General features: G+C 45.8%; 2 protein-coding genes across 3 annotated transcripts in view; both read left to right on the top strand.

The window, feature by feature from the left end:
- Nucleotides 1–19,792, top strand: part of GRB2 (growth factor receptor bound protein 2) — a 49,330-nt gene extending 29,538 nt beyond the window's left edge. The window contains exons 3-6 of the mRNA XM_027895606.1: nucleotides 8,870–8,967; nucleotides 13,398–13,520; nucleotides 15,883–16,051; nucleotides 17,445–19,792. Of these exons, the coding sequence (XP_027751407.1) occupies nucleotides 8,870–8,967; nucleotides 13,398–13,520; nucleotides 15,883–16,051; nucleotides 17,445–17,630 (576 nt within the window). The 3' untranslated portion in view covers nucleotides 17,631–19,792. The remainder of the gene's footprint in view (nucleotides 1–8,869; nucleotides 8,968–13,397; nucleotides 13,521–15,882; nucleotides 16,052–17,444) is intronic.
- SLC25A19 (solute carrier family 25 member 19) lies at nucleotides 3,404–27,610 on the top strand. 2 transcript variants are annotated; one of them, XM_027895600.1, is made up of 7 exons: nucleotides 3,404–3,414; nucleotides 21,484–21,623; nucleotides 22,144–22,299; nucleotides 23,015–23,185; nucleotides 23,948–24,131; nucleotides 24,376–24,506; nucleotides 25,112–27,610. In XM_027895600.1, the coding sequence occupies exons 2-7, from the start codon at nucleotides 21,498–21,500 to the stop codon at nucleotides 25,310–25,312; spliced, it is 969 nt and encodes a 322-aa protein (XP_027751401.1). In that variant the 5' UTR covers nucleotides 3,404–3,414; nucleotides 21,484–21,497; the 3' UTR covers nucleotides 25,313–27,610. The 2 variants fall into 2 exon arrangements, with proteins under 2 accessions (XP_027751401.1, XP_027751400.1); XM_027895599.1 differs by lacking the exon at nucleotides 3,404–3,414 and adding an exon at nucleotides 21,248–21,338 and having other exon boundaries at nucleotides 21,473–21,623.
- Nucleotides 27,611–27,627: the final 17 nt, after the last annotated feature.

The following is a 27,627-nucleotide window of genomic DNA, read 5'->3' on the forward strand; positions in this document are numbered from 1 at the left end:
CATGAGGTGATCCAGGGCTGGTTGTTACTGTTGCACTGTCCTGGCCTTCAGTGAAAAGCAAACCTTCCCCTGTCCCCTGGGGAATGTTTTGGTCATTGACTGCTGGGGTGAGTTTAGAGGCAGCCTGAGGGACAGTCAGCCAGCAACTCTGCCTCGTGGTATTGGCTCTGCTGTAAAATCACAGAGGAGTTGTCCTGTGTCTGGGAAAGGTGTTTCTGCTTCCTCAGAGATGGCGAGAAACATGTTCTGCAGAGGTGGATTTTGGTGAGAGATAGTAGGACAAAGTAGGGCACATGCAAATAGAAGTAGGAACTGTAAGGTATTCAAGTAAAATTGTTATGCAAAGCAGGTTACAAATGGATTGCACAAGCTGTGAATCTCTGAGTATGGACTGTCAGGGACAAGTATTTCCTCAGGGTATTTTCACTTTTACTGTATGTGACCAGCTTCATTTATATTGTAAAGCTCTAAAAGGACAAGAACATGCTGTGATTGCTTGTTGTTCATTACCTTTTGCAGTTTTTGTTTGATACACACCATCAAGTCCTGGTTTACAACAGACACAGCACAATGAGAAGAGCTTTTAAATTGAGAAATACATCATTTTGATATTCTTGCAAACTGCCACAAGGCCACTGCTGCTGTTTCTCCTGTATTTCTCTAAGCTCGAAAGCACCTCTGAAACACTTATTGACATGTTTGATAGCTTTTATTATCATTTTCTGCTAGAGTGACTTTTGACCTTCATCCCTCAAAGCTTGTGCCAAGAGCTCTTACAAAAGCCTCACAATTTCATTAAAGGCTTGAAGGGTTGGTTGTACTCGGATAAATAGTCCAGGGCATATGATAACAGATGTTTTATGCTTGGTGTCCATCTTGCTAAACTTGAAGTTACAGCTCAAAACAGCCCTTCTTGTAAGATGGCCTGGAATTTATGGCACTGGTGTTTGCAGCAGATACAGGAATAGAAACCAGGAGACCTTACTCTGACCACAGGGTAAAAGGAGTTCTTTCAAAATCTTTCTTCTCAAAATCGAGGGTTTATTTAGATGCTTAAGGCAATGTGTACTCTGTTTGTTCTGTAACACATGTGCATATGTGCATTGGGGTTATTTTGGGGTGTGGTTTTGGATTTTGAACCCTTCCCAAATAGAGCAGGTGTGTACTCAGGATTCAAGGTTTTCTTCTTTCCATAGTGAAAAAGAGGGAGGATGGCATAGAGTTCTCACAGAGCTTGACCTGTTCCTCAGTTTGTGAACTTCACCCATGGGGGTTCTTCTGGAACCCTGCTCAAGCCTAAATTAAGCAGTGCTAAATAAAACCTCAGTGAGGAAAGACACTTGCAAGCAAGTGCCCATCCCCACTGGTACCTGAGTGAACTCATCCACACTTCACAACAGAAAACCAAATGCTGGGCCCTTCAGAGCTTCCAAATCCAGTGTGGATGGGCTTGGAGATCAAGGAAGGATGTTTTGTCTTCTGTTTCCGTGATAACATCCTGAGCACTGCAGCTCCTTACCAAAGGCTGGGCCTGGGCTGTAGTCACTGTGAACTAACCCTTGGTGTGTTAGGGAAAAACAACACTCCCCTTCCTCTTTTTAAGAAACTGTTCTGGTGAATCCTTTGGCATTCTGCTGTCCACATGTGCAGGCTGAGCTGTGGAGCTTGGGCTGTGATAAACGAGCTTCTTGCTTATTTTTCAGTCCATTTTGATCAGGCACTGAAGTGAGGCTGTGCCTTCCTCGCAGCATCAAATGTTGAAGTCATCCTTACATTATGAAGTGTGTCAGAATTAGTGTTCACTTAAGCACCATAAAAGTTGCTGAACATAAAATGAATCTCACTTCTGGGAATCCCTGCTGTTTCAGAAACACTTGGGGGGCTTTTAGATGTGTGAAGCCTAATTAGAACATGAGCTGTAGCTACTTCTGGCTCTGTAAAGCTATTTTTGTTTGGGTTTTAAAATCATTAATACTGATTTTTTTGCTGCAGGCTGCCATGCTTTCTATTTGGGAAATTTTGCATCAGCCTTCTTGAAAATATGCAATTTATGATACCTACAGCTTAACCTTTACACAAGTGCTAATAGTGGGAGGACTAATTTGGGGGGAATTCTGTACTCACTGGGGCTGACATCTTGCCATCCATCACAAGCAGCCAAGGCAGGACTGCTGAATTTGTTATCATTTTGCCTCTGTGTTTGTACCAGTGCAAACCTTACACATAGAAGGAAACCTTGCTGGAGGCAAGACCTGTGGCAAAGGTTGTTGGGTTTTGTTGACCCCTCCTTTAGACATTTTGGAGCTCCCTGCAATATACCTTAAAATACCTGGGTTTTTCCTCCCATCTTTGTGCCACATGAACCAAAAAAAGGTGAGCCATAGGGAAAGAGAATTGATGTCTAGATTGTGCTTTATTTACTTCTCTTTCTCCTATTATCTTAAGCAAATAAGTCTTCACAACTGAGGACTTTTGCTGGAGGGGACCTGGTAGTCCAAGACTTGCAAGGCCTGAGAGGCAGGGTGAGTGAGTCTCTGCTGAGTTCTGTCCTTGTGGCTAGACTTGATTGTGCCTCAGCTAACTTGAAGTTGCTTCAAGTATTCTTGTGTTACCTACACACTCACAAAAAAAAAAAAAAAGTTAAAGGTGGTTTTGAAAAGGTTTGAGTCCTCATTCCTTGCTTTGTTCCGTTCTGTGGATTTTGCCTTGTCACAGTAGACCTTGCTGTGCTTGCCAGGCAGTGCTCCTGTGGATTTGAGCATGGTGAAATATTGCACGGAATTATAACGACAACTCACCTTTATTTCGTGCAGTTGAAAGTAATTAACGTCATTTCCTGTAATCTTACCCAGCTACTTCTTCCCATCAACCCTGTCTGAAGGTCAGGGGAATCCTGACTTTGTCTGTAAATGTTTATATTACCCAAACCTCCAGTGATGGGTAGCTTTGTGCAATAGACTGGGAGGACATTTTTATACAGATTTTGGAAAGAGGAGCTTAGACCCAAGAGTGGCCTGTGACTCTCATTGTTGGTGTTGCTTTGTTGTCTCTCAACTTGGTCGTGTATTTTACTTTGAACTGGTTCACAGGCCCCTTCGAGATGAATGGAAATAACTTAGACATAATTTCTTCTCAAAGAAAACTGAAGGCAGCAGTGTGTAACCCAGACACCAACCTTTATCTTTGAACAACTTCAGAATCTGCTCTCCTGCCTCCTTGCAGCTGCTGGGCTGTTGTGGGAAAGGCTCTGGGTGTGCAGAGTTTGGGGTGAAGCAGCAGTGGTCACTTCAGATAAGACTCCTCACAAAAGCCCTGCTGAGGAGTGGGGAAGAAAGGCCCCTGTACTTTGTGTTTGTCGTGGTGGGAAGACTTTCTGGAGTGATTTTCTTTCGAGTTTGTATTTTGTGCTCTTCTGTGCTTTTAAAAGAATATGGGTGGAAGAAGTATTTCCATAGTGATAATGGGAATTGGGGTGAGAGAGAATGAAAACCTGTAACCATAACACATTACTGCATTACAGTATAATCTACATCCATTATTAGGCTATTACCTTATAACACTTGATAGGTGAGTGCAATTTAAGGAATAGTCTTTCTCTGGCTCTTTTCAGTAACATTTGCTTGGCGGTTATTAAGTATTTTCACAGCTTTTATATCTACTTAGAGTGCGACTATGCACCATCTTAGAGCATGTCCCAGTGTGGTGCTTCAGGTTTTGATCTGAAAAATGTGGGTATTTTGCATTCCTTGTGTGTTGTTATGATAAACTGAATTGAAGGAAAAGCCTAAAATACTTTAGCAGTTATGTGTTTTTGAATCACCTTAATTGTCTCATGTATCTTTTCACACTGAAAGTTTGCAGTTAAAATTAACTGTGCTGTGTGTCACGAGTAAATCAAGAAAAGAAAAACTGATTTGGCATGGCCTGAATCACAGTGCCATTTTGATGTGCAGCTTCCTCCAGGTTTCCTTAAGATGCCATTCCTGCTGCACAGCCACCCTGTGATGTGACAGGCAGCCAGAGGGAGGAGGAGTCATTTGTTCAACACCAGGATCAGACAGGGAGCTGCAGGTGACCAGGCTGTGTCTTGGGCTGTCTTTGCAAAACCCTGAAGTGATGAATTTGAATATCCTGTGGTGCCATTTACAGTAAATTTGCAGGGAACAAAAATGCTCCAGAATGGACTGTGGTGACCTTGCTCTGCTGAATCCAGGCATAGCTTGCCTTGAAGCAGATTTTACTTGCTGGTTTGTGTCTAGTTTGTAACTCTTCTTAGAACAGAAAATGAGCCATTTTCTCTGAAATGAGAAGCTGTATTAAAGCACCTCTCTGAGGGTGACAACCCTCCTCCCAGGGGCCATTCCACCCCGGGACAAGGAATTCCTGGGCTTAGAAGTTCAGTTGTAGAATTGCTGCCTTTTAAACATTTATTCACTTTATCAGTTTTAATTCCTGCCCTAGTTTGGGTGTCATGAGCAGTTTCCTGAGACTTTGGGAATGTTTTTAATAAACTGCTTTATTTTCTTTGTGGCTTTGTCGGTGCAACTTTGTGGAGGAGGAAAACCACACTGGCAGCTCACAGGTGGTGCTGCAGCAGTTGGGTTACTTTCTGTTTCAGTAGGCGCAGCAAGAATCCTAAAAACTTGAAGTTCAGGAAAAAGAGGAGGTTCAGCCAACACTCAGACCCCTCTCTTAGTAAGTTTTTTGGGTTTTGTCTCTCCAAACCTCAAGAATGATTAATACTTTGGCTAAACTCACAAGCACGGAACGTTCGAGGCATTATGTTTGCATCTGGGTGTCAGCTTGAGAGCTGAGCCAGATCTGCTTGCTGTGTTCCAGTTTAATGCCTGTGTGTTCCTGGAAGTTGTTTTGAGGCTTTGAGATGCTCGGTCTGGTGTACAACAATTCCCAAGGGTGGAAAAGCTGCGCTTGGAAATATTCGCTAGGTGTGGAATTGAACGTGGCCGGGAATGTTTGTTGTGTGTGAGCTGTTCTAACTAAAACTTGGGAACTGCCTCGCTGGGTGACTCTTCCCTGCTGCCTCCTCTCCATTTCCATGGGAACAGATGGGCTTTTGTCGATAAGAGACCTGTTATCAAACTGCCCTGCAGCAGTTGAGCCCCTCTCCCTGTAAAGCAGGGGCCGACTGCAGACTGGGGACATCACATGGCAGCTTCAAATGCAGGGGCTAAAAATATCCTTCCTCCTTCCTCCTCTCAGGCACAGATGCCCCAGTGTGAAAGGAAGAGTCGCTCTGGCATGGAGTGATTAGATCTATGGCAGCCTTAGGGACTGCATGCAAAGGAATGCTTTATGTTTTGACCCATCCAAAGAGCAGCACTTTTGAATGGTTGAGACAGATGGTTTAGATGTTTCGCAGATTTTGAAGGCTGTCCGGTTTGGAGCAGTGAATCTTTAATTTTGCTACTTTAATTTTATTTATTTGTACTTGGGGAAATTTTCGAAGCAAAATTCAGTGATGCACATGGTACTTAGGTAAAATTTTGAAATCTTACTGTTGTTCAGGTCAGAATAGTTATTTTTCTTAAAGTCTGTGTTTTAAGTATCCAGATGATAAATTTTAATTTAAATTATTATCTGGAAATCACTTGGAGGCCAGTATGGGATAGATGGATTTACTGGATGGTTTTCTTAAAAGATTTTGCAGAAAAAATGGTTTAGTTACTTAATGTGAGTTCTTTCATTTTGGTGGTTTAATGACTTGAGAGAGCAATGCCAGATGTAAACATCAGAGGCAGATACACCAGTGCACAGGTTTCCTATGTGTGTTCCTGACTTACTTTTTACTTTGTGTTTCACTAATGGCATATTAGTGAATATTAGTGGCATAAGATTTTTTAAAAAACCGAAATTTTACAGGACTGTTCTTCAGTTGTCGTGATAATAACTACATAACTTCACAGCAGCCACTAGAATTCCAGCCCTGTGCACGTGACTGCAAAGTTGTCCCGAATTCGAGGCACTTCAGCACAAGTCAGTTCTGCTTGGCTAAGCATTGGGAGCAGCTCCAGCGGTGTCTGACACTGTCAGAAAAAAGGATTTTGTAGATCTGTGTTGGGGAGGTGACTCCTCTTGAAATGATACGGGAACATGGAGCTTTGGAAAGAAAACAGCCTGTCCTGTTGCCTCTGGAGGAGTCAGAACAGGGAAAAACAGGGGTGTTTCCAGGGCTGACTGTGTGTGTGTGTGGGAGCTCTCTGGTCCATAACACAGGGCACGGAGGGTTGGATGTCTGCCAGGGTGTGAATGGAGCTGTGACAGCTCGTTAAAATGATCCTAGAAAGGACAACGGGCCGTGCAGATAACGCAGTCTGGGTGTGAAGCAGGAAAAAGTCCTGGGAGCAAACAAAGGCACTGAGGGGGGAGCTGAGGAGGGTTCACCACTGCAGCACAAGTCCCCTGAACAGGTTGTACGTGTGGATGTGCAGGCACTTCACCTCACTCTGCCTTTTATCCCGCTGTTTTTTCACTCTGGTCAGAAAGCTCAGTGCATCCCTCAGCACTGCTTTGGCTTCAGGCCAGGCATTAATGAGTACCCCAAGCCCGATGTGATTTGGCTCCTCCAAATCTATTAGCATATCTTCAGAGCAAGATAAAACTCATTAAAGTCATTTACATTTGGGCATTAGAATTTCTGATAATTTTTAATACCTACTGCCAAAAGCACAAAAATGTGGTAATGCCCTTCAGATGAAACTACAATTTACCCGTTCTTTTTGGGAAAACAGGCTACCATGTGCCTTAACTGCTCTCTGATGGTAGTGGAACCAGTCTGTAGTACATGATCTTACCAAAGGTTTGATGGTGATAATGCACAGTGCTGTGTAAGATTTGGCTTATGGGAAATCACATCAAAATGTGTCATGTTTGTGTTGTATTGTAAATGACTCTGGTGAAAGCAGCTGAGGTACAGAACAGCCAAACTTGCTGGGCCTTCAAGCCATGTACCAAAATATTGACTGAATTATAAGTCTAGGCTTCAGCTTGTGCCCTCCCTGGTCTCTCTGCAATTCACTTTTTTACACACCTATTTTTGATCTCTGTCATCCCTGTTCAGTGTCCCAGAGCTCCTGCTGATGTCACCCACCTTTGTTCCATGTTGTGGAGGAATCAGGGCAGAGGGTGGGACGTTTGTTTACTGGCTCCAAGGCAGCCCAGCAAACATCAGCTGAGCCGTGTCAGCTCTCCCCGTGTGAGCTCTTACCTCAGAGCCTGTAACAGAGCCACGCTTGAACTGCTCGTGACCTGTGCTCAGCTTATCCCTCCTCAGTGACTGAACTCCGCTGTGCTCGCTGCAACAGAGCTTGTCAATAAATACAGGGAAGCCCAAAGCAGTAACTGCACCAGTGATAGCCTGAATGTTTCCATCCATGTGAAAATATGGGGGATCTTTTAAGTTTTAAAGTCTCTTCAGCTGAAAATATCCTGAAATGGGCCGTAAAGGTGCAGATCTTTGCTCACCTAAAGCTCTGTAGATGTATCGCTGCCACTGTGCTAGTTCCCCTGTGGAGGTGCTGGCACCTGGGGAAAGCACATCCTATCACCCTCTTGGGTTGGGAATTATGGAGCATCCAGGTAACTATTGCCATTGTCATTCACTGGGGAGATGCACATTTTGCTCTCTTTGTCCCTTACCACGTTTCATTTCAGTAGGTGTTGAGGGTTTTCTCTGTCATACCTATCAATCAGCAGCCAGGAAGATTCAGGGTGTTGATGTGTCACATGTTTTTGAAAGGCAGCAAGCACTGATCTTTAGAGTTTAATTTTCTGAAGCACTCCCGATGAACTGTAAGAATAAGACCTGCCCTTGCAAAATTCTTGTCTGCTTTTACTTTCTCTTTTTTTTTTAATTCCTCTCATCGTCCTTCAAATAAACAAACATAGTGACATAGCAAAAGAGTTAGTTTGGGGTTTTTCAGGATATCTTCATTATAACTGCATGTGAATGTAGTGTGGGATCTCTGGATCTGTGTTCATGTTGTCTTTCTCTTTGCATTTCCTCATCTTCCTGCACTCAGGCAATGCTAATCATGTGATACTTCTGTGACTTGAGGCTTTAAGTTTCTATTTTTTAACTCAAATCTAAGTCTTCTGTTGGCCACTGTTGCAAAGTTAAAGATCCTCCTGAGAAAGCTGAGAAGGAATGAAAGTGCTCGAGCAAAACCTTTGCTGGGGTCCTTAATTTTAAAGAGAAGGGGGCAGGTTTTCTGGGGTGTTTACCTCCAACACCAAATAAAATCAAGGAGAGGAAGTTTCAAACTATAGCAGGGCTTTATTTACAGAACATAGAACTATACTGGAAAGACTGCTTTGAGTCAGTGTACCAGCCTTGCCTATTGACAGAAATTAAAGGAAAAATAAAGCACCAAAGTACTGAGGGCAACTTTGCTTTGAGGTATCAATTTGTGCTTTTTAAAGCTACCTTTTCATGTGGCTCCTCTCTTGTGACTCGTGATCTTTTATTCATTAAAATTACACTAAGAAAAATATCTCCTAAAAAAAATAAAAAGAAGAAACTTTTTTCATCTGTATTTGCCATTTGACTGTGTTTATCTTTTTTAATGTAAAATGTGCTCAACAGACAGATCTGATTTAAGCTGGTTTTAACTTGCATTGGCGAAACCAGCTGAAACTGCCCATTGTATCCAGCTTGGGCCTCTGCTGGTGTTTGTTCCTGACAGTTCTGAACGCTCCTGAGGTGCAGTGGAACAGACACCACCACCATTTTTACAGGTTCATCTCACAGGAGCAGTTTTGAAACAAGGATGGGAAGAATAACCTGGTGCCTTCATCAGTTTTGCTGTATCTTGAACTGTGCTAAAGCTTAATCTTTCTTTGCTTGCTCCAGGTTTTGAATGAAGAATGTGATCAGAATTGGTACAAGGCAGAACTCAACGGCAAGGACGGCTTCATTCCCAAGAACTACATAGAAATGAAACCACATCCGTAAGTAGAGCTCTGGGGAGAGGCTCCCTTGGTCTGACTTGGCACATCCTCTCCAACAGAAGGAAGTTTTCTGCTAAAATGTAGCTCACAGCTCTGCCCAAATGTGTGTGCAGGTAAAGGATGGCTGGTGAGTTGTCTCTGGCTGTAGTGTTTGTGTAACTCCTTTCACAGCAGCTGCAGAGCAGGGTATTTTGGGAAGCTTTTCTGGTGTTTTCTAGTGTCAGACAGTGACCTTGGGGTTATCAGGCATAAACCAGCAGAAAACTCTTCAGTAAAAGAGAGTTGTCACCACCACTGCCCCAGAAAAAGAGTAGTTTGTGTTTTTGTCACGATTTTCTATTTTACCCACTGAGCAGCTAAGAGTAAAAATCATGGCATTCACAGCTCACCAGAAAAGTATTTAAGGATATTTGGGGCTGAACTTGTGGTATGTCTGTCACATCCTCAGTATAGAATCACAGAGTTGTTTAGGTTGGATAGGACTTCTAACAGTCATCTGATCCAGCACCTTCCTCACAAAGCAGGCCAACCTCAAAGCCTCCGTGCTGTCACACGAGTGTCCTTGCATTGATTTGCTGCTCCAGGGAGCTGCCCTTGAGTAACTGCTGGCAACATCTCTTGGATATAATGAACCCAGCACATGAAAACAGTAGCATTTCATGACTGGCTGTTTTCTTTGTGTCAGTTCATGTATTTCTGCTGTCTTCTACTGAACTCTGGTTCTGCCAACCTTTGAGATCCTGCAACATCTGAACAACAAAACAGCAAGCTCTGGGTAACACATTCAAAGGGGAGAAAAGGTTTAGGAGGGAGCAGCAAAACCTGTAATCAAGGTTTCTACAAGGAGCTGTAGCGTTTCGTTTGCTCACAAAAACTGATGATTGATTTAAGTGTTGAATGTCATTATATAATGAAGATACTGCAGTTAAATGCAATCAAGAATTATTTTTCCAAGGGCTGTTTTGAAATAGCAGAAGGAAGCTTCTGAGGGATTGTACCCCAAGAAGGGAGAAGAGATGTAATACTTTAGTGCAGCCAAGTGGGAAGTGAAGCAAGGACACACAAGAAAATTCTGAATTTGTTTAAAGCCTTGTTTTCTGCAGGAACATGCCTTGTTTACCCTGATTGTGCCACTGGGGATCACAAATTCACATTGCAATTTCTCTCCAATTGATTTGATGGTTGCATCTTCTCACAACGGTTTTGCAGGCATTTGAGCTGTACTGTGGTGTTGTCTCCTGTGATGATCAGTTTACTCTGTCATCATCCATGGTATTTTGTTTTAGAGGGATAGAGCTGTCAGTTTTTCACTTTTTTTTTTTTTTTTTTTGGTATCAAAAGGGAATGAACAATATCTGAGCCTGCAAGTGGGTGAATTTGGACGTGGGTTTTAAGCAGAGTTAATTTGATCTTATCTGAAGATGTTTAAACTGCTGATGGCATCTGGATGGAGTCAGCTCCATGTGTCAGCAGTGCTGGGAGTCTTAACTAGTGCGTTAACAACCCTGGGAAATTATGCAGAAGTTTTTATAGCATAATGTTGGCTTAGCTGTAATGCAGAGCTCTCTCTAGTCACACAGGTCATAGAAAAAGCAAACTGCAGGCAGCTGGCCAGTCACAAAGAGAATGTTCCTTTTCTCAGACTTCTGTCAAATCATTTTCAAGAGGTTTTGGGAAGAAAGCGACTGAAAATGACTTTAAAGCCTGTCCAAGGATCCAAGGCTGAAATCCTCCAACCACACAGCTGGTATTAAACGCAGTGCTTCCTCTTGCATTTTGCAAATCTCACAGCTTGCTTCGTTAACTACCAGAAAACGAAGCTGAAAGGAAAACGGGGCACCTGTGGGTCACCCCTGGGCTCTGAAGGGTTAATCTGAATTGCCACCTCAGTTAACAAAGCAAAGATTTGAGCAGAGATAGACGGGACACTGGAGAGGAGCTGCAGGAAGCGCTGGGCAGGGAGGTTCCTGTGAAGGCACAGCAGAGTTCAGTGGCAGGACACCTTTCTCTTGAGGGGGGCAGGGGAAGAATTTGCTGTGTATGAAAGCCCAGGAGTCCGATCCAGGCTATCTCAGGTGTTTGTGTTCCTAACCAGCATGGCCTGGGGATATTGCTGAGGTCTCACTTTGCAGCACTGTGATTTCTGTGGAGGAAATGGGCCAAGTGAAACGGTTGTGAGAAGTGAAGCCAAAAGAATTGCCAAACTACCGATGGAAAGGAGGCTGGGAGCAATGAGAACCTGGGTTGTACCAATCAGTGTATCTCCCTCTGGCTCTGCAGCATCAGCAGGAATGCCTGGATTTGGTTCTGCAGTGCTGACTGGCTGAGTTTCACCTCCACTGCAGAGCTCGTTGGAGGCAAGTGTTATTAGCCTTGGCCCTTCAGCAGGGAAGCTCTGGGAACATCGTGGTCACTTTGCCTAATTCTCCACGTGGGATTTTTGACATGCTGTGATTTTTATTCATTTTCCCAGACATTTTGTAGCAAAGAGTCATATGGGCACAGCACTTCTGCTGCTTTACAAGTGTGTTCTAAAGCAGACATTAGTCCTGCAAAGTAACTTCCTTTGTTTCTTTCTCCTGTGGGACTTCTTTTCATCTTTCTAGTTCTTTTTCTCTTACTCAATGGGGTAGTGAAGCCATAAAACTGCAAGGGAGCTCAAGAATTGGGAAAGATTTTTAGTCTCTCTGTTTCAAGTGCCTTAGAAGCAGCTGGCAGAAAACTTCAAGAGTTTGATATTGTCACTTTGGAAGTGTTAATTCTTTTAATCAGATAGTACAGTTCTACTTTGTAGTGATTCAGTAAAATTTAGGGGGAAAATAGGAGGTGCACTGCTGAGCCTTCAGGAAGGATTCTGTTCAGCTCTTTCAGGCTTTCCGCTTTTCCAGACATGGGTGAGGTGGTTTTCTCTTTGTGTTTTTCTAAGATGAGGCTTTCACTTTCAAGTCATATGTGACTGATTGAGAATTATTTGAGAACTAAACAGGATTAAGACATTTTGTAAACAAGAAATATGGCAAGAGATATCTAAAGTCATTATATAAAGCTTGCTTTATGTAACATTTGGCAGAGGCAAAATTCAATACTTCCTTGTCTTTGTGTCAATAGTGCCAAAAGCTCAGGAAAAAATACATTACCTTTGAATTCTGAGGGAGTTTCACATAATGGGTTCTCTTGGTTGATTTATGAAGGCAGCAGAGTGCAGCGAGGGGCAGCTCTGCTACCACTTCAGGTACCCAGAAGCAGCACTGGTGCTAAACTGGCTAGAAAGTACAAAATGCCATGTCATTCTTCATCACTGGAAATAGGATGGTTGAGGGAGAAAGATTTTCCTTTCCATTCTGTTAAAAACTACACAACAAGAGTTTCAAGCAAGTTAAATGTGTCTGTTAATCAAGAAATCAGTCCTCCTTCACCCCTAGAGATAATTTCCTCTTAGACAGAAACATCTGGTGACTTTGTGACTTCATGAAAACCTCGACTTCTCTTAAGAGCAGCTGTTGTGGGAAGGATTCTGCAACTCAGGTCTTGTTGCTGCAGCAGCAAACCCCTCACTGCAGACAGTGTGAGTAGAGCTCTTCTGAAATGCTCTCCTCTAAGGTCAGTCCTGTGTGTGGCTGTGGGCTGTGGTAAGTGCTGCCGTCCTGTGTGATGTGTTACCCAGAACTGAAAGCTCCACTTTTTAGTTGTGAAGATGGTTCTGCTTTTCTCATGCCATGTGACAAGGCCACTGAGCCCTTGTTTGGCTTTAATCTTGGTTTGGTCTGGACATGCAGATGTAGGTGTGGGTGAGGATCCTGTGACCGGGGCTGTTGGTCAGTGCTGACGATGGGGTGGCCTGAGGGAGGTTCAACCTCGGTGTCATGGTTGGCCTGTGGCTGGTGAGAGTTTTGGATGTGGCTTCCACGAGGCAGCTACTTCATGTGACCCCTTCTGTGAAAACTTCTGGATTGTCCTGCCTGTAGGAAAAAGCAAGAAAAGAGGCTTCTGAAACAAGTATCCACCAGCATCATTCCTGTAACAGAACTGCATGCCTGGCTCAGACTCCTCTGCAGTGAAGCAGAGACCTTGAAGGAATTTTCTCACTCGGTCTGTGTGTAACTGCTCTCTTGGCACCTGCCTCAGCTTTCTGATGGATGATACTTGTCTTGGACCACAGTACTCTGGTAGGACTCAGAAGGATTGGACTGAGCTGCAGGAGCAAACAGGTGCTGGATGAAGATGTTGATTCTCTCAGTTGAAGCAATTGTGTCTTATAACCTGATCTAAAAAGACTAGAAATTGATTTTGATACAAAATGCACTTTCCACTTGTGCAGGATGGGTCGGTGCATAGACATGATCTTTCTACAGCTGGGATGTTTCTGGTTCTTCCATGAAACGATTAAAGTTCTTAACTTTTCCTGTTGTTTTCCTTTCCTCCCTACACAGGTGGTTTTTTGGAAAGATTCCCCGAGCGAAGGCTGAGGAGATGTTGGGCAAACAGAGACACGATGGTGCCTTCCTCATCAGGGAGAGTGAGAGTGCTCCCGGGGACTTCTCCCTCTCAGTCAAGTAAGTCACGCCCAGAGGCAATTCTGTGCTAATCAGGGATCTGCTGCTCCCCTGGACTGGGGAGCAAAGAGCAGGTAATTGTCAATGCTGAGAAGCAGGAATAATTTTCCAGATGCCTGCCCCACAGCATTTCTCTTCTCCTAGTGATGTTTATTCCCTGTCTAATAGAACAGATGGCTGTGCTCTGGTTTGCAGTGATCCCACAGGACTGACCTGGTGGCACGTGGCTCATGTAGTCCCAGGCACTGCCTGTTGGCTTGTTTGTGGGTTCCATTCCTCTCTCTCACAGCCACAAAGTGCCCACTGTGGACATGTTTTCTCCCATCCTCCTCTGCAGTACAAGTTATTACTTTATCTTCCCTCTGTGTAGCACCTTTGTAAATATGTTTTTCTCTGCTTGGCACGTGCTTTGGAGATATTCCTGTTGTCAGGCACCAGGGCACGGAGCTGTGAGCCCAGAGGCCCCTTCAATCTCACAACTGCATTTCACATGGGTAGAGAAACTCAGTGTAGTTACAGGCAGGTGAAGAGGAGCAGTTCTTATCCTTGAATAACCTTACTACAAGTAAGAGCTGTTAACCAGCAGGAGAGTTACCTGTGGCCCACAATACACTGCTACCTGACTTACCAATCTCCTGTTGAGACAGGCTGAGAGATTTGGGGCTTTTCAACTTGGAGAAGAAAAGGCTCTGGGGTGACCTTAGAGCCCTTCCAGTGCCTAAAGAAGCTACAGAAGAGCTGGAGAGGGACTTTGGACAAGGGCCTGGAGTGACAGGACAAGGGGAATGGCCTTATGCTGAAAAAGGGGAGATTTAGATTAGATGTTAGGAAGAAATTCTTCTCTGTGAGGGTGGTGAGGCCCTGGCACTGGTTGCTCAGAGAGGCTGTGGCTGCCCCATCCCTGGAATGCCAGGTTGGAGCAACCTGGTCTAGTGGAAGATGTCCCTGCCCATGGCAGGGGGTTGAAATCAGGTGATCTTTAAGGTCCCTCCCAAGCCAAACCATTCTGTGAATTTATGATTTGAAGTCACTGAATAACAGAGGCATTAGGAACTTGAAAGGGCATGTGATGTAATTTAACGTGGGATGGGGGTGAGAGGGAGTTTGTTGACTTTGGCTTTTTTTTTTATTATTATTATTTTCTGTAATCTTTCCCTTTCCTACCATAAACAAACAAAATTTTCTTTAGAATCCTAACAACACTTTTTGTTATTCATACGCAATTCCTGGTTGGCTGTATTTTCTGTGGCTATCAGTGATCTGTCTCGACAAGCTTTGTTTGTTTTTCTGGTCATCTTTGGTCTGTAACCAAATTTTTGTTCCTCCTGCACAGCAGCACTGAGTCATGCCAACAAACTGGATTAAAACCCCTGATTTTAGAGATGTTTATATTTCTGTCTTGGTTACAGTCATCTGAGCTGGAATATTAGATATGAATGGAAGCTTCACTTCCAGAAAGTGCATTCCTTTAAGAAACAGAAAGTTACGATGGCACAGCTCTGCCTGCCTGTTCAGCTGAGTGTTGCCATCTGGTGGCAATGTCTCAGTTGTGGGGTTTTTTTTTCTGTTTGTATAATTTAGAGAAGTCCTTTTCCTAAATGGTGATCTGTGGGATTTTAAATGGTGAGAAGCTCCCAGGCTGAGGAAGGCAGAGCAGAGGCAGCTCTCACAAGTTGTTCCCTGTCACCTTTCTGGATGGATTTTGGCAGTTTTGGGCTTGTTGTTTTTTCTTTTTTAAGGACCAGAGAGATCTCTTTTTTCCCCCACAGGACAGTTCTTTGCACAAATCCACCCTGGCTGCCAAGAGAGACAATTCTCCCCTACCCATGGCAATGTTTCCCCAGGAATTTGCCTATAATGGGACTGGTGTTCATGCATTGCATTGTTGCACGTACCCAGTGGTGCTGTGGGAGGGAGGGACTGGGACTGGGACGAGCACAGGACCGTGGCAGGAGTTACACAAATTGAAACTGGCTCGAGTCAGTTGTGAAATTGCTGGGTGTGAAGAGCTGAACTGAATTGCTTGTGCTGTTTGACTTGAAAATTGTGTATTTAGGGGTGTGAAGTGGAAGGTACCAGGGTGCAACTGTGTTAATGTGACCTTGCAAAGTCCACGGCATTTGTCCTTGGGATTTTCTGCACCATCTTCAGGGACACAGGTGACTGCACACACACCATACATCAAGAATGACGTGTGCTGGATGCCAGCTGTGGGGTTGTATCTATGTTATCAACGTCACTGACAGTTTTCACTGTGCCCTGAAGGACCTTTTCTTTCCAAGCTCTGTGCTGATGACCTCAAAAGAAGAGTGCTTGGTGACTAATAATGTGCTTTTCTATGTGTTTCATTCTTTCCACACAGATTTGGAAATGATGTGCAGCACTTCAAGGTGCTTAGAGATGGGGCTGGCAAGTATTTCCTCTGGGTGGTGAAGTTCAATTCTTTGAACGAGCTGGTAGATTATCACAGATCCACATCTGTCTCCAGGAACCAGCAGATATTTCTCCGGGACATTGAACAGGTGCCACAGGTAAGAGAAGTGTCCTTGTAGAGTGTGCTGTTTGGGCTGTTACTTCCACAGTTTGATGTGGGATTGCATTTTAGTGTAAATGGATAGGGATGGAAAGAAGCTGACTGAGATCTTTCCTGTCTGTGGAAGTGTATCTTCAGATCCCGCGGTCAGAATTATACTGGTAAATAAGTTGCATTCTTGTGCAAAGCCCACCTGCACTCCCAGGTCTCCCTTGAACTCTGGCAAAGTGTTATTGTTGCTGCTTGAACATTTGGCTTGCTGTAATGTTTATGGATTCTGTTGCAGGAACATCATCTGATTCCTTTGAATTGATTTACTCTTGTTATAGGAGACAGTAAGAAAGGATAGGGAAGTGCTGGGGTAATGGTTGGACTCAGTGATCTTAAAGGTCTTCTCCAACCTAAACAATTCTGTGATTCTCTTCTGCTTTACACTGGTTCATAGCCAGAACTGCACCCCTCAACATCCAGCGAGAATTTGGTGCTGGCCTTTCCTGAAGAGGTGGTTACAGCATCTGGAACATCCCTGCTCTGGTTTGGATATAGCCATTGTTAAGGAAAACCAAAAACTACTATGAAGTGCCAGCAGAGCAGTTTGTGTATATCCAGCTCTCTGTTCTGTTTCATTTCCCGGGTCAATCAGAGGGTTATATTGCATGTAACTGCATGTTTTGTCAATTTTGGATAAATCCTTTTGCCTTCTGCGTGCAGCATTCTGGTTCTGGCTTGAAGAAAAGGGTGAGGAATTCATCTGCTCTCCAGGTGCTGTTGGCACCCTGTGCCACAGTCTGTCTGAATTAACTTGTGGCTCTACACTGCTGGGTCAGGGATAAACAGGATGAGAAAACACCTGGCTGGAAAGGATAACCATGAAGAGACCTTCATGATTTCAAGATTGCAAATGCATTTTAAATGAACTGTTAGCAAACAAATGGAAGTATTTGCTGGCAAAATCTTCTGTGACAGAAGAGAGTTTTAAGGAAAACGTGTAAAATGCCAACATCCAGATTTTAGGGGGAACTTTGTGTATCACAGCAATATTTGTGCTGCCAGGTGAAAACAGGACAAATAAGCAGCAAGAGGATTGTATTGCAATAGAGCACAGATCTCCAGTGGATCACAAAGACTGAAAAGGACTGGAGAAACATCAGAATTATTTGCTCTCTTTATTTCAGCTCTTTCCCAGAAACCTGACTTTTTCCTAAGGTTTTCTGTAGCCTGTGCTTTCCTGTTTCAGCACCTTCTTGCAGATGTTGGAAGCTGGGAAACGAAACAGCCTGAAATGTTTGTTGTTCAGCTGGGGTGGAAGTGCAGCTCCTGCCCCAGGGAGCAGCTGTCTGCAGTGCCAAGGGTGATTCTCACTCTGTGTATGTTTTTCTTTCCCCTTTCAGCAACCAACATACGTTCAGGCCCTGTTTGATTTTGATCCCCAAGAGGAAGGAGAGCTGGGCTTCCATCGTGGAGACTTTATCCAAGTCCTTGACAATTCTGACCCCAACTGGTGGAAGGGAGCCTGCCGCGGACAGACGGGCATGTTTCCACGCAACTACGTGACCCCAGTGAACCGGAACATCTAGAGATAAATATTAGAGATTATTTAAGGAAACCAGAGAAACAGTAAATACACATACAGAGCCTAACTGCAGCCAGTGACCTAAAATCACACGGCGATAAAACCAGAGTCACCTCTCACCGGGAGGTGATCTGCCTTCCCTCAGTACGGAACTTCAGGGGCAGGGGGGGAAGAGTTCAACTTACACACCAAAACTTATCTTAAAGGAAAAAAAAAAAAAGAAAAAAAAAAAAAAAAAGGAGAGAGAGAGAAAAATGAAAAATAACAAATTTCCTCAGCTGCTCCTGGGTTATCCCCTTTTATTCACTCTTGTCGCGAATGAGTGTTTTAAGGTCACTTAAGGTCGCACCACCACAACTCTTCTTGTTTCCCCCTCCTCCTCTGTCCATCAGTGCATGAAGTTTTAATGCCATATAAAGTCCTAGCCATGCAGTTAAAGGAAAAGGGAGAAACTCTGCTGGTATTTTCTCTCTCTGCAAACGGTCTTCATCTGACATGAAGGGACATGAGAGAAGAACCAAATCCACAGTCCTGCCTTTAAAAAAAAACAAAAATCATCAGTCTCTGCTTTTGCCTTCAACATTCAGCTCTTCTTGCCTGGGAAAGATGAGGTGTTAATCTAATTTTTATTGTCTCTTCTCCTTTGGCACTTTCTTCTGAAGCTCAGCAGCTTCCAAGCAGAGGAAGGGAGAAGAGTTGTGTGGCTTTTTGTTCTGTTTTTTTTCTTTTGAGTCACAGAGCTGCTTTGAGAAACTCCAATGTACAACTGAAGTCTGTTAATGCTGTGCTGACAGCTTTTTTGTTTTTTCTTAAAGGTGTACGGTTGAGCACATTCTGTAATTTTTCCATAGTGCCTTTCCCTTATTTTCTTTTTTATTATTTTTTAAGTTAAAAGGACAGTCCAGAGCTTTTCAGAGGGTTTTTTTTTCTGCCTACATGTAAATAAATACTCTGGGGAAAGGGGGTAAAAGAGGGTGGTTTTATCAATGGACACTTGAGAAAAATCTACAAACAGAGATGGAGCTTTAATCTTCAGATTTGTCTTACTGTTCAACTTCCCTTATTCCGAGGAAAATAAAATCAAGGCATTCAAGTGGCAACTTAGGCTGCTCAGAGGTGGAGAGCTGCAACCAGGAGCCTCAAAAGAAGTAAGAGAAAGGGGAAAGTTATGACCAGGGAAAATGAGGAAGAATATTTTGGGGGAGGGAGGGTTAAGGGGGGAATTTGAGGAATAATAGCCCTGACGTGTCCTATAAAATGTACATTCCTTTGATGGAAAACTTTATAACGCAGAGAAACCTCAAGAAATAGTGCTTGAAAAACCTTTCCGCTCTTAGTGAATGTCTCTACGTGATGCATGTGATCAGCCTGTCTCCTCGGCCTGGGCAGGGAACACGTGCAGTCGTGTTGCCCTTGGGAAGTGGAGTTGGCCATCCCTGTTCTGCAGTCTCTCCTCCCTCCTCAGGTCAGTGTTACTGTTGGAGTAGCTCCCGTTCACAGCAGGCTGTGTGTGACTGTGACTGTTCTCCCCACCCGCGCCCCGGGGGCGGCTCTGTTGGCCCTTTGCTCCTGCCCGGGGCGGTTTGCCGTTGAGTTGGACGGAAGGAAGGCAATCAATCCGCACCGCGCTCTGTGCCAATCTTCAGTTGCGTTCTTTTTCCTTTGGTGGCCGTTTGGCTGGATCCCTTCACCCCACCAACGAATCCAAACCCGCAGCGGAGATCTCCTCCCGCCCTGCCTGAGCACGGGCAATCTTTTGTTGGAGGGTGCCTTTTTTTGTACTAAGTGTTACAAGTGTTTTACTCCTGAGATGGACTCTGCCTTACACTTTAATTTTCCAGCAAATGAAAGAGAGAGCTATCCTGTAGAGTATTACTTTCTCCCCCTCTCCTTGCTAGCTGTCAACTCACTTTCTTCCCTCTTTGTAAAGTGATTGGAAAAGGAATCTATGGCATTCTACACCTGGACCATTTGATTGTTTCCTTATTTTGGAATTGGTGTATATCATGCAGCCTTGCAGACATATGTCTTGTGTGTGTATATATATTAAAAAAAAAAATCAGTGTTTAAATAAAAAAAGGCCTATGTACTTAATCCTTTAACTCTGCAGCAGCATTTGGTAGATAGTAATTAACTGTGAATAATAAATATACATTGAATTCTTCACTTGAGCATCTGTCTGTTATTTCAGTGAACTGACCAAAATATGACTGAGATAATTTGTATGATATTAAATTGCTGTGGGAAGGAAAAGCTGCAAGAAATTTGATCAGAAAATGCTCAGACTCTTGAGTGTTATTGTTCAGACACTTGTGGAGTGTGTGAAGGAAGGTGGGTGTATGGCTGGTGTGAGCACAGCTGGGGCTCAGGCTGTTGTGGCTTTGGCTCTGCTCCATCAGTGCCCTGCAGATTTTCGCTTCTGATGCCTAAAGAGCTGCCCCGTTGTGCTCACAGGGGTGTGCAGGCAGGCTGCGAGGTCACCTGTCAGGAGCTGCCGGTCCATGGGCTCTGCAGCTTCTCCCCAGCCTTTGCTTAAGGTCAGAAAATGCCTGTGAATAATGTGAATGTTCCAGTCAGTTGTAATACGTGTCAGGAAAAGGCCCACAGGAGAGTTTGGGTGCTTTTTTAACAGTTGCTCTTAGCTGTTATGTTCAAATGATGATGTCAGGGTGGTTACTCAGAAATGCCTGGATTTTCCTATGATTTGATCTTTATTTGTGCCAGAAGTTATTATAGAAAATTTGCAGTGTGTTTCGGAGCTCTTGGCTTTTTTTTGGTAATGCCACAAGAGAACATGTTGATTGAAGTGATGTGCTACTGTACCTGGGGTAGCTTAGAAACCCTGCTTCCCCTGGGCCCTGTAGAGCCAAGAAAGCGTTTGTAGCTGCCATGGTTGTGTAAGTTGACCTTCCCCTCTCCTGGCTCTGGCTCGTGGTACCGTGCAGGGCTGTGTTGCTCTTCTTGTGTCCAGAGAAGGGAACGGAGCTGGAGAAAGGTCTGGAGCACCAGGAAGTGGCAGGGGAGGCTCAGCCTGGAGAAAAGGAGGGTCAGGGGGGACCTTCTCACTCTGCACCTCCCTGACAGGAGGGAGGAGCCAGGGGCGGTCGGGCTCTGCTCCCAGGGAACAAGGGACAGGACAAGAAGTAATAGGCTCAAGCTGTGCCAGGGGAGGTTGGACAGGAGGAGGAATTCCTTCACAGAAAGGGTGATTAGACATTAGACATTGGAACGGGCTGTGCAGGAAGTGCTGGAATCCCCGTCCCTGGAGGTGTTTGGCACCCTGGTGGTGCCGTGGTCTGGCTGAGATGTTGATGTTCGGCCATAGGTTGGACTCGCTGATCCCAGAGGTGTTTTCCAGCCTCACCGGCCCCGCGGCTCCGCCAACGCCCCATCCCGCACACGCTGCGGGCGCCGTTCCCGGGACTACATCTCCCAGCGGCCCCTGCGCGGCGCAGGCGCAGTGCGGAGCCGGCGGCGGCGGGTGAGGCGGCACGGCGGGACCCGGCCCAGGGCCGCGACACCCCCGGTGCCAACCGCGCCGGTCCTGCCTCGGTGCGGGGCGGCTGGGGGGCGGGGGGGTGCCAGTGGGGCCGGTCTGTGCGGCCCGCGGGGTGAGGAGGGGGCTGTGGGGTGGAGGGTCCGTGTGGGGGGCGAGGCTGCGGACTCGGTGCGGGACGGAGCCGCGTGTGAGGGGAGGGCTCACAGCCCCTTCCCCCGCCCAGGACACCCGTGTGAGGGGAGGGCTCACAGCCCCTTCCCCCGCCCAGGACACCCGTGTGAGGGGAGGGCTCACAGCCCCTTCCCCCGCCCAGGACACCCGTGTGAGGGGAGGGCTCACAGCCCCTTCCCCCGCCCAGGACACCCGGCGGGCATGGTGGGCTACGACCCCGAGGCCAAGTGCGTGTCCACGGTGGAAGCGGCCGCAGCAGGGTCGGCGTCCGGCTTGGTCACTCGGGTGCTGATCAGCCCCTTGGATGTCGTCAAGATCCGCTTTCAGGTACCTGGCTCGCGGCGTGCTCGGGGGCAGCGGGTGGGGGAGCCTGTCAGGGAGCAGAGCTGGTCCTGTCCTGGGTGAACGGGTCACTTGTGCAGCCAGAAAGCACTAAAGGTGCTTGTCAGCGCTCGCCGACGGTGTGTACAGGTTACACGAGGTCACAGGGCTGTCTTGTGACCAACGGTTCTACTTACATAACTTAACTTGTGTGGGAGTGGGATCCCTTTGAATGGGATCACGTGTTTTTCATGGTTTGTTCTCTTTCTCTGCTTTTGTGATTGGTTTCCACTACCTGACTGAATTTCACCCCCATCCCTACTGCTTACCTTCGTGTTCATGCATGTTTTTACTCTTTTAGAGCCCCACATCAATAACATCCCGGTCAGATCTGGGTGTGGTTCTGTGGGATGGCAGAATGTCATATCTTAGCACTGGCTGGCTGACAGCGTTGTGGATTCCTGAATTGGGCGCTTGAACCTTCTTGAAGTGTGAAATGGAAAATATTTTCTCCCTTCTCCTCCAGCTCCAGATCGAGCAGCTCTCCTCCAGAAACCCCGCAGCCAAGTATCACGGCATCCTGCAAGCCATGCAGCGCATCTTCCGGGAGGAGGGCCTGGGAGCCTTCTGGAAGGGCCATGTTCCCGCTCAGTTCCTCTCAGTTGGCTACGGAGCTGTTCAGGTGAGGTGGCCTGACATCACCTGGGCCAAGTGTGAGCACACATGGCACTGCTCTGCTCCCTTCCCTGCGTGGGCAGTGTGGGAGGCCCAGCCTTACATTGCACTGACACAAACCAGTGCCAGTCTCGAGGATGTGTAGCTGTATAGAGCTGGTGCATAATTCCTAAGTTAATATTCCTGAGCTTGCTGAGCAGCCTGAAGCACAACAAGAGCAAACTGAGCTCTGGCTGTATCTGGTGTCACAGGCAAGCCCTGTTTACTCCTGACACTATAGTTTTTTACTTTTGTTCATGCTGTCACCATAAGGGCTTGTTAGAATAAAATCAGTGAAGCTGATGAGGGTGTTTTACACAGCATGTTTCTTGTGAATTTGTAAATATTAACAATAGGTTTTTGAGCAGTGGTTGAAAGGGTAACGGATAGTGTATCTGTAACACAGCAAATGCTCTTCAGGGTACACAGAGCATTAAAGTGAGTATTTCATGATTCTAAATGCAAGAATTAGCAGAAGTGTCAGAGACCAGAATATCCCAAGCATTCCCTGGGCTGCTTAGCGACTTCTACACGTTGCAAGTTGGGGAGGACTTTTGAAGGGCAGACGGAGAAGGTGGTTACAAGCAGGGGGGAGGAGCTCTTGGTGAAATAAGAGAGGAGTGGGAGATCCGTGCGAGTCGGGAGGATCGACTTCCTGACCTGTGTCCGTTTGTTTCTGGAAGTTCATGGCATTTGAGAGCCTGACAGAGCTGGTGCACAACGTCACCTCGTACAGCGCCCGCGGCTCCTTCGTGCACCTGGTCTGCGGGGGCCTGGCTGCCTGCACAGCCACCGTGGCAGTGCAGCCTGTGGACACCCTGCGCACCCGCTTCGCTGCTCAGGGCGAGCCCAAGGTGAGCCTGAGGGGGCAGGGTTTGGGACTGTCACCCGTAGCTCTAACGATATTCCATGTGTCTGAACAATGAGGGAGCGGGTGCTGTGATGGGCAGTGTTTGCACCGTTGCCAGGCTACCTCTGTGCTGTTGACACAGCTTTCTTAATTATGTTTTGCTGCTCCTGATTGTGTTTGACTCCTGACAGATGATCCAAAAAGGAGAAACTGTCCTTAACAGGATAACTCGGTGTTTACTTCATCTGTTGGCCATTCATAGAGCCCCTTCCTCAGGCTGTTGAACATTGTGGTTTTGAAACCTTCCACTTACACAGAGTCATGTTTAAGTAATGACAGGGATGATATTTGAAACCAGTTACCTTTCACCTGTGTTTCATGTTCTTATTTACACAAGAATTGGTTTCCATGCAAATTAGGTCTGTAATACCCACAGGTAGATAGATCTGTATCAGAACCATTTTTGGGTTTTTACTTAGCCTGCAGTAGAATCACAATATGTATGATATGGATTCTGTTACAGGAGTTAAGAGCTGATAAGAGGAAAATAAATATGTCTGTGATGCAAGTGGTCTCAGGACTCAGCTCTGTGCTTTGTTTCTTCTGAGTCACAAGGGCTTAGCAGGGAATACTGTGTGAGGGTGTGCAAAATCACCTTGCTCATCACTTTGTGCTGAAAACAGTCAGCTGTTTTTTGGGCAGTGGGAAGTTCCTACCCCCGTTCCTGGGAAATGATCTGACCTTTGGTTTGCTCTTCCTCGTCCAGATCTATCCCAACCTTCGCCATGCAGTGGTGACCATGTACCAGACGGAAGGGCCTCGGACTTTCTACAGAGGTTTGACCCCCACACTCGTTGCTATCTTCCCATATGCTGGTCTCCAGTTCTTCTTCTACAACGTCCTGCAGCAGTTCTCGGAATGGGTGGTTCCTGCTGAAGGAAAGAAAGGAGGTAAGCACTTTGGGGCAGTGATGTCTGCAGTCAGGAGAGAAGGAGGAGGAATGTTCATCTGGGTGGCTGATGTAAGCTCAGTTCTCAGTCCTTTCACCCTTTTTGATGCAACATCTGAAAAGTATCTCTGTTTCCCACCTCTCATTCTTACCCCTGCACAGATTTTTTTACCTACCTCTTATGATCTTTAATCACAACCCCTTTTTTTCCCTGCCTGCTCTCCTCTTCCCCTTCTGCTTCTCAGGCAACATTAAAAACCTTGTCTGTGGCAGCTGTGCTGGGATCATCAGCAAAACCCTCACATACCCCTTGGACGTGGTCAAAAAGCGACTGCAAGTGGGTGGCTTTGAGCACGCTCGGGCAGCCTTTGGGCAGGTGAGAAGTGTTGGAAGTGATGGATTTTCATGACTATGGAGCCAGTCCAGTGCACTGGAATTTGAATTCTTAACTGATTGCACTCGATGCTTTTTCTCTTCTTTGCAAGGTGCAGAATTTGTTCTTAGCACTGACGTGTCACAGGATGTTAAAACTGCACAGTGTGACACGATGACATGCAGACAGCTAACCTGGAAACTTTGAAGTCCTGTAGATGTGTTTTCTTTCTGTCAAAAAACTCGTAAGTTGTCCCTTCTTAAAGAGGGAAAGGGACGGAAAACAGTACCAGCACAATGTGAAATAATGACTTCACAAGCTTGTAAATTTTTGCCATAAATGTTAAAGTCATGCTGTTGTTGCCCAGAGATTTTACAGTTAGAATGATCTGCATAAGCCATTGCTGCTGCTAAATGTGTACCTTCCCTCCATCCTACTCTCTCTAAACTGCCTCTCTGAGACTTTCACTTAGTTATAATAGTACCAGAAAAGCATTTCCAGGCTGCACGCTGAGATGATGCTTCTGTGGTATAGTTTGAGGATCTCTGTGTTGCCTTCCAGTTGTCCTGGAGTTTTCTTGTTTAACCTCGTTGCCGTTTCTCTCCCAGGTACAGACGTACGGGGGTTTCCTGGACTGCATGAGGCAGATCATGCGGGAGGAGGGCTCAGGTGGATTCTTTAAGGGCCTCTCCCCCAGTCTGCTGAAGGCTGCCTTGTCCACTGGCCTCGTCTTCTTCTGGTATGAGCTGTTCTGCAGCCTCCTGTGCGCCCTGAAGAGCCCCGACAGCACTGGGAGGAAGGAAGGCTGACAGGGATGTGTGTGGCTGCCTCTTCTCCTCAGGAGGGGAGACCGATGGCTTTGCTCTGTCACGAGCGTGTTGGAAAGGCCAGAGCTCCCAGAGCTCCTCCAGCCTGTGGGGAATCACCTCCTGGGACCAAGCGGAAGGAGAAGGCGACTGCAGTTCTGCTGGAGACACTGAACTGCTTTGCTGGAGGCTGTTCAACTGAGCACTTTTTTTTCCTCTGTCTCCTCTCATAAGCACTCATTTCATGGAGAGAAGGGAACCAACAGACCACTCCCTAGCAGCACCTGTGCTCTGGAAAGGCACCCAGTAAAGTGGGTGAATTTCTGAGCTCGCCCTGGATCCCAGAGAGGGATCCTGACCCAGCCTAGTGCAGCTTAACCAACCCCACACCCCTTCCTAGCGCTGCATCCACACAGCTTTGTTCCCTTGCTCTAGGCCTGCTGTTTGCACCAAATCCTTGTCTGGGTGTTGCACAGGTCACTCTGTCCTGCTGGAGTGAAGTCAGGTAAAACCACTTGAGTGCACAGACCCTCGGTTTTCCTTTCCTTTGCTGCCACCTGATTCTGCTTGGTCACCCCTTGCTGGCTGTGCATTCTCAGCCACCTTAAACACAGAGTCTTCTCTGATAACAGACCCAGACTTGCTCTTCCTTTAACTCCAGTGAGCTTGATTGTATCCTGAGTTCCCATTTCTCTTCCTGGGTCTGTTTGGCCGTGCATCTCTTAGGGGTTTGCATTGCCTCACTCACACTTCTCACAAGCAAACTTGCAGATTAAGAGCCCTGCTCTGAGGGGATTCAACGCACAAGCCCAGTTCTTACTTCAGGGTTCTTTGCTTCAGTGCAGTGAGTAAACAAATGCTGTATGGAGTTAAGAAATATTTAGTCTAAGTTGGAATAATGAAGGGAAAGTCCTGTGGAAACTAGTAAATTTTTATTATTAATATTATTATTTATTTAATAATAATTCAAACACGTTTGAATGTTTCTAGCAAGTATTTCTGTAGTGGCCTCAAAACATTTCTGAACCTCAGTCCTACACTGGTGCTAACTGATGAAAATGTTTTGACAAGATTAGCTGAAGTGAAAGGAATGAACATCAAATGGGAATTGTTTGGCTGGGCCTGGTGGTGTTTCACAAGAGAAGGATGATTGAATTAGAGCTGGAAAAGTGTTTTTCTGGAGTTTCAAAGGTTTTAGGAGCCGTTAAAAAAGCCAACAAAACAACGAACCAACAACTCTGATTTATGTAACAGTGGAAAAGAGGAAAATTACTTTCTTCCTCCTCTTTTATTCTGTGTGTTTTCAAGCTGGGCAGGGTGTGGTTGGGCTGTGCGGAAGAGTTCCGAGGAAGAGCCCTGCCATGCAAACTTTAGTCATCTGGGAAGGGTGGGTAGGGCAGAGTGCTGGGTTATTTGGAGGATGCTTTCATGGTTCTTCTCTTAACACAGAGCTTTTCCCAGCTCTTTTGCAGTATTCAGGGTGTTAATCCCAAATGGTCTGGCCAAATTCCAGCGTGACCGATTCCATTCTGTTGACGCAACTTCTCCTGGCGATTTTGAGCATATCAGCATTGCTCACTTATCCTGAGCTATTGTGAGAGGCTGTTTTTAAAAAGCAGCTGTTTCACTGGTGGCTGAGGTATCTGGAGAGATTCCTTGCAAGTCCAGGCCAAATAACTTTGTGTCTGCTGTGGTTTGAGATCTTGGAGTGCAAAGTGGCTGTTTCACTGCAGGTGACTGAGCTGTGTAAAATAAAATCCCCTGAGCAGCGTCAGTGTCAGGCAGGAGGCCGATATGTGACCCTCAAAGAGGGGCTGTGAGCTGCATGTACTCTAAAAATGGCAGTTTTGTTCAGAGGAGAAAATGCGAAGAATGTGGAATGAAATTTCTCAAAGTGCCTCAATCCTATTGGCATCTTCCCGTGTTATTTAGGCTCCTCTGAGATTGCTCAAAATCTTAACAATGTCTTGGCTTTGTTTATTGTTCACCTGTTTTTCTTGGAAAGACATCATAAGCAGTAATGAACTCACCTCCTGACATCCTTCTGAGAGAGAGAAATGTCTCATTTCAAAGCAGACACAAACAGGTTGGGTTTGTTATTGTCTTTTGGCTGCTGGTGAGAGCAATGCTCTCATGGTTAGCAGGGACAGGCCACAGCAGAGAATGCTCAGTGCTGACCTAGGCTTCCTTAGGAAATGGGACTCATCCGTCCTGTCTGAACATTGCAAGACTTGTTTTCCATTTTATGTCAAAGACCTGCTGTTAAACTGCACAAAATGTGGGAACTGGTTGGGAACTCAGCAGTGCTCTGCTCAGAT

Source organism: Empidonax traillii, unplaced genomic scaffold (genome assembly GCF_003031625.1).
Source record: "Empidonax traillii isolate 1590-97213 ecotype Southwest subspecies unplaced genomic scaffold, ASM303162v1 scaffold462:size771534, whole genome shotgun sequence".
NCBI classification, from domain to species: Eukaryota; Metazoa; Chordata; class Aves; order Passeriformes; family Tyrannidae; genus Empidonax; species Empidonax traillii.

Excerpts from the sequence above, each read along its gene's own strand:
- SLC25A19 (XM_027895600.1), top strand. The coding sequence starts at position 21,498 with ATGGTGGGCTACGACCCCGAGGCCAAGTGCGTGTCCACGGTGGAAGCG. Across the intron at positions 23,186-23,947 it reads CTGCTCAGGGCGAGCCCAAG|ATCTATCCCAACCTTCGCCA; the intron begins GTGAGCCTGAGG and ends TTCCTCGTCCAG. Across the intron at positions 24,132-24,375 it reads TGCTGAAGGAAAGAAAGGAG|GCAACATTAAAAACCTTGTC; the intron begins GTAAGCACTTTG and ends TCTGCTTCTCAG.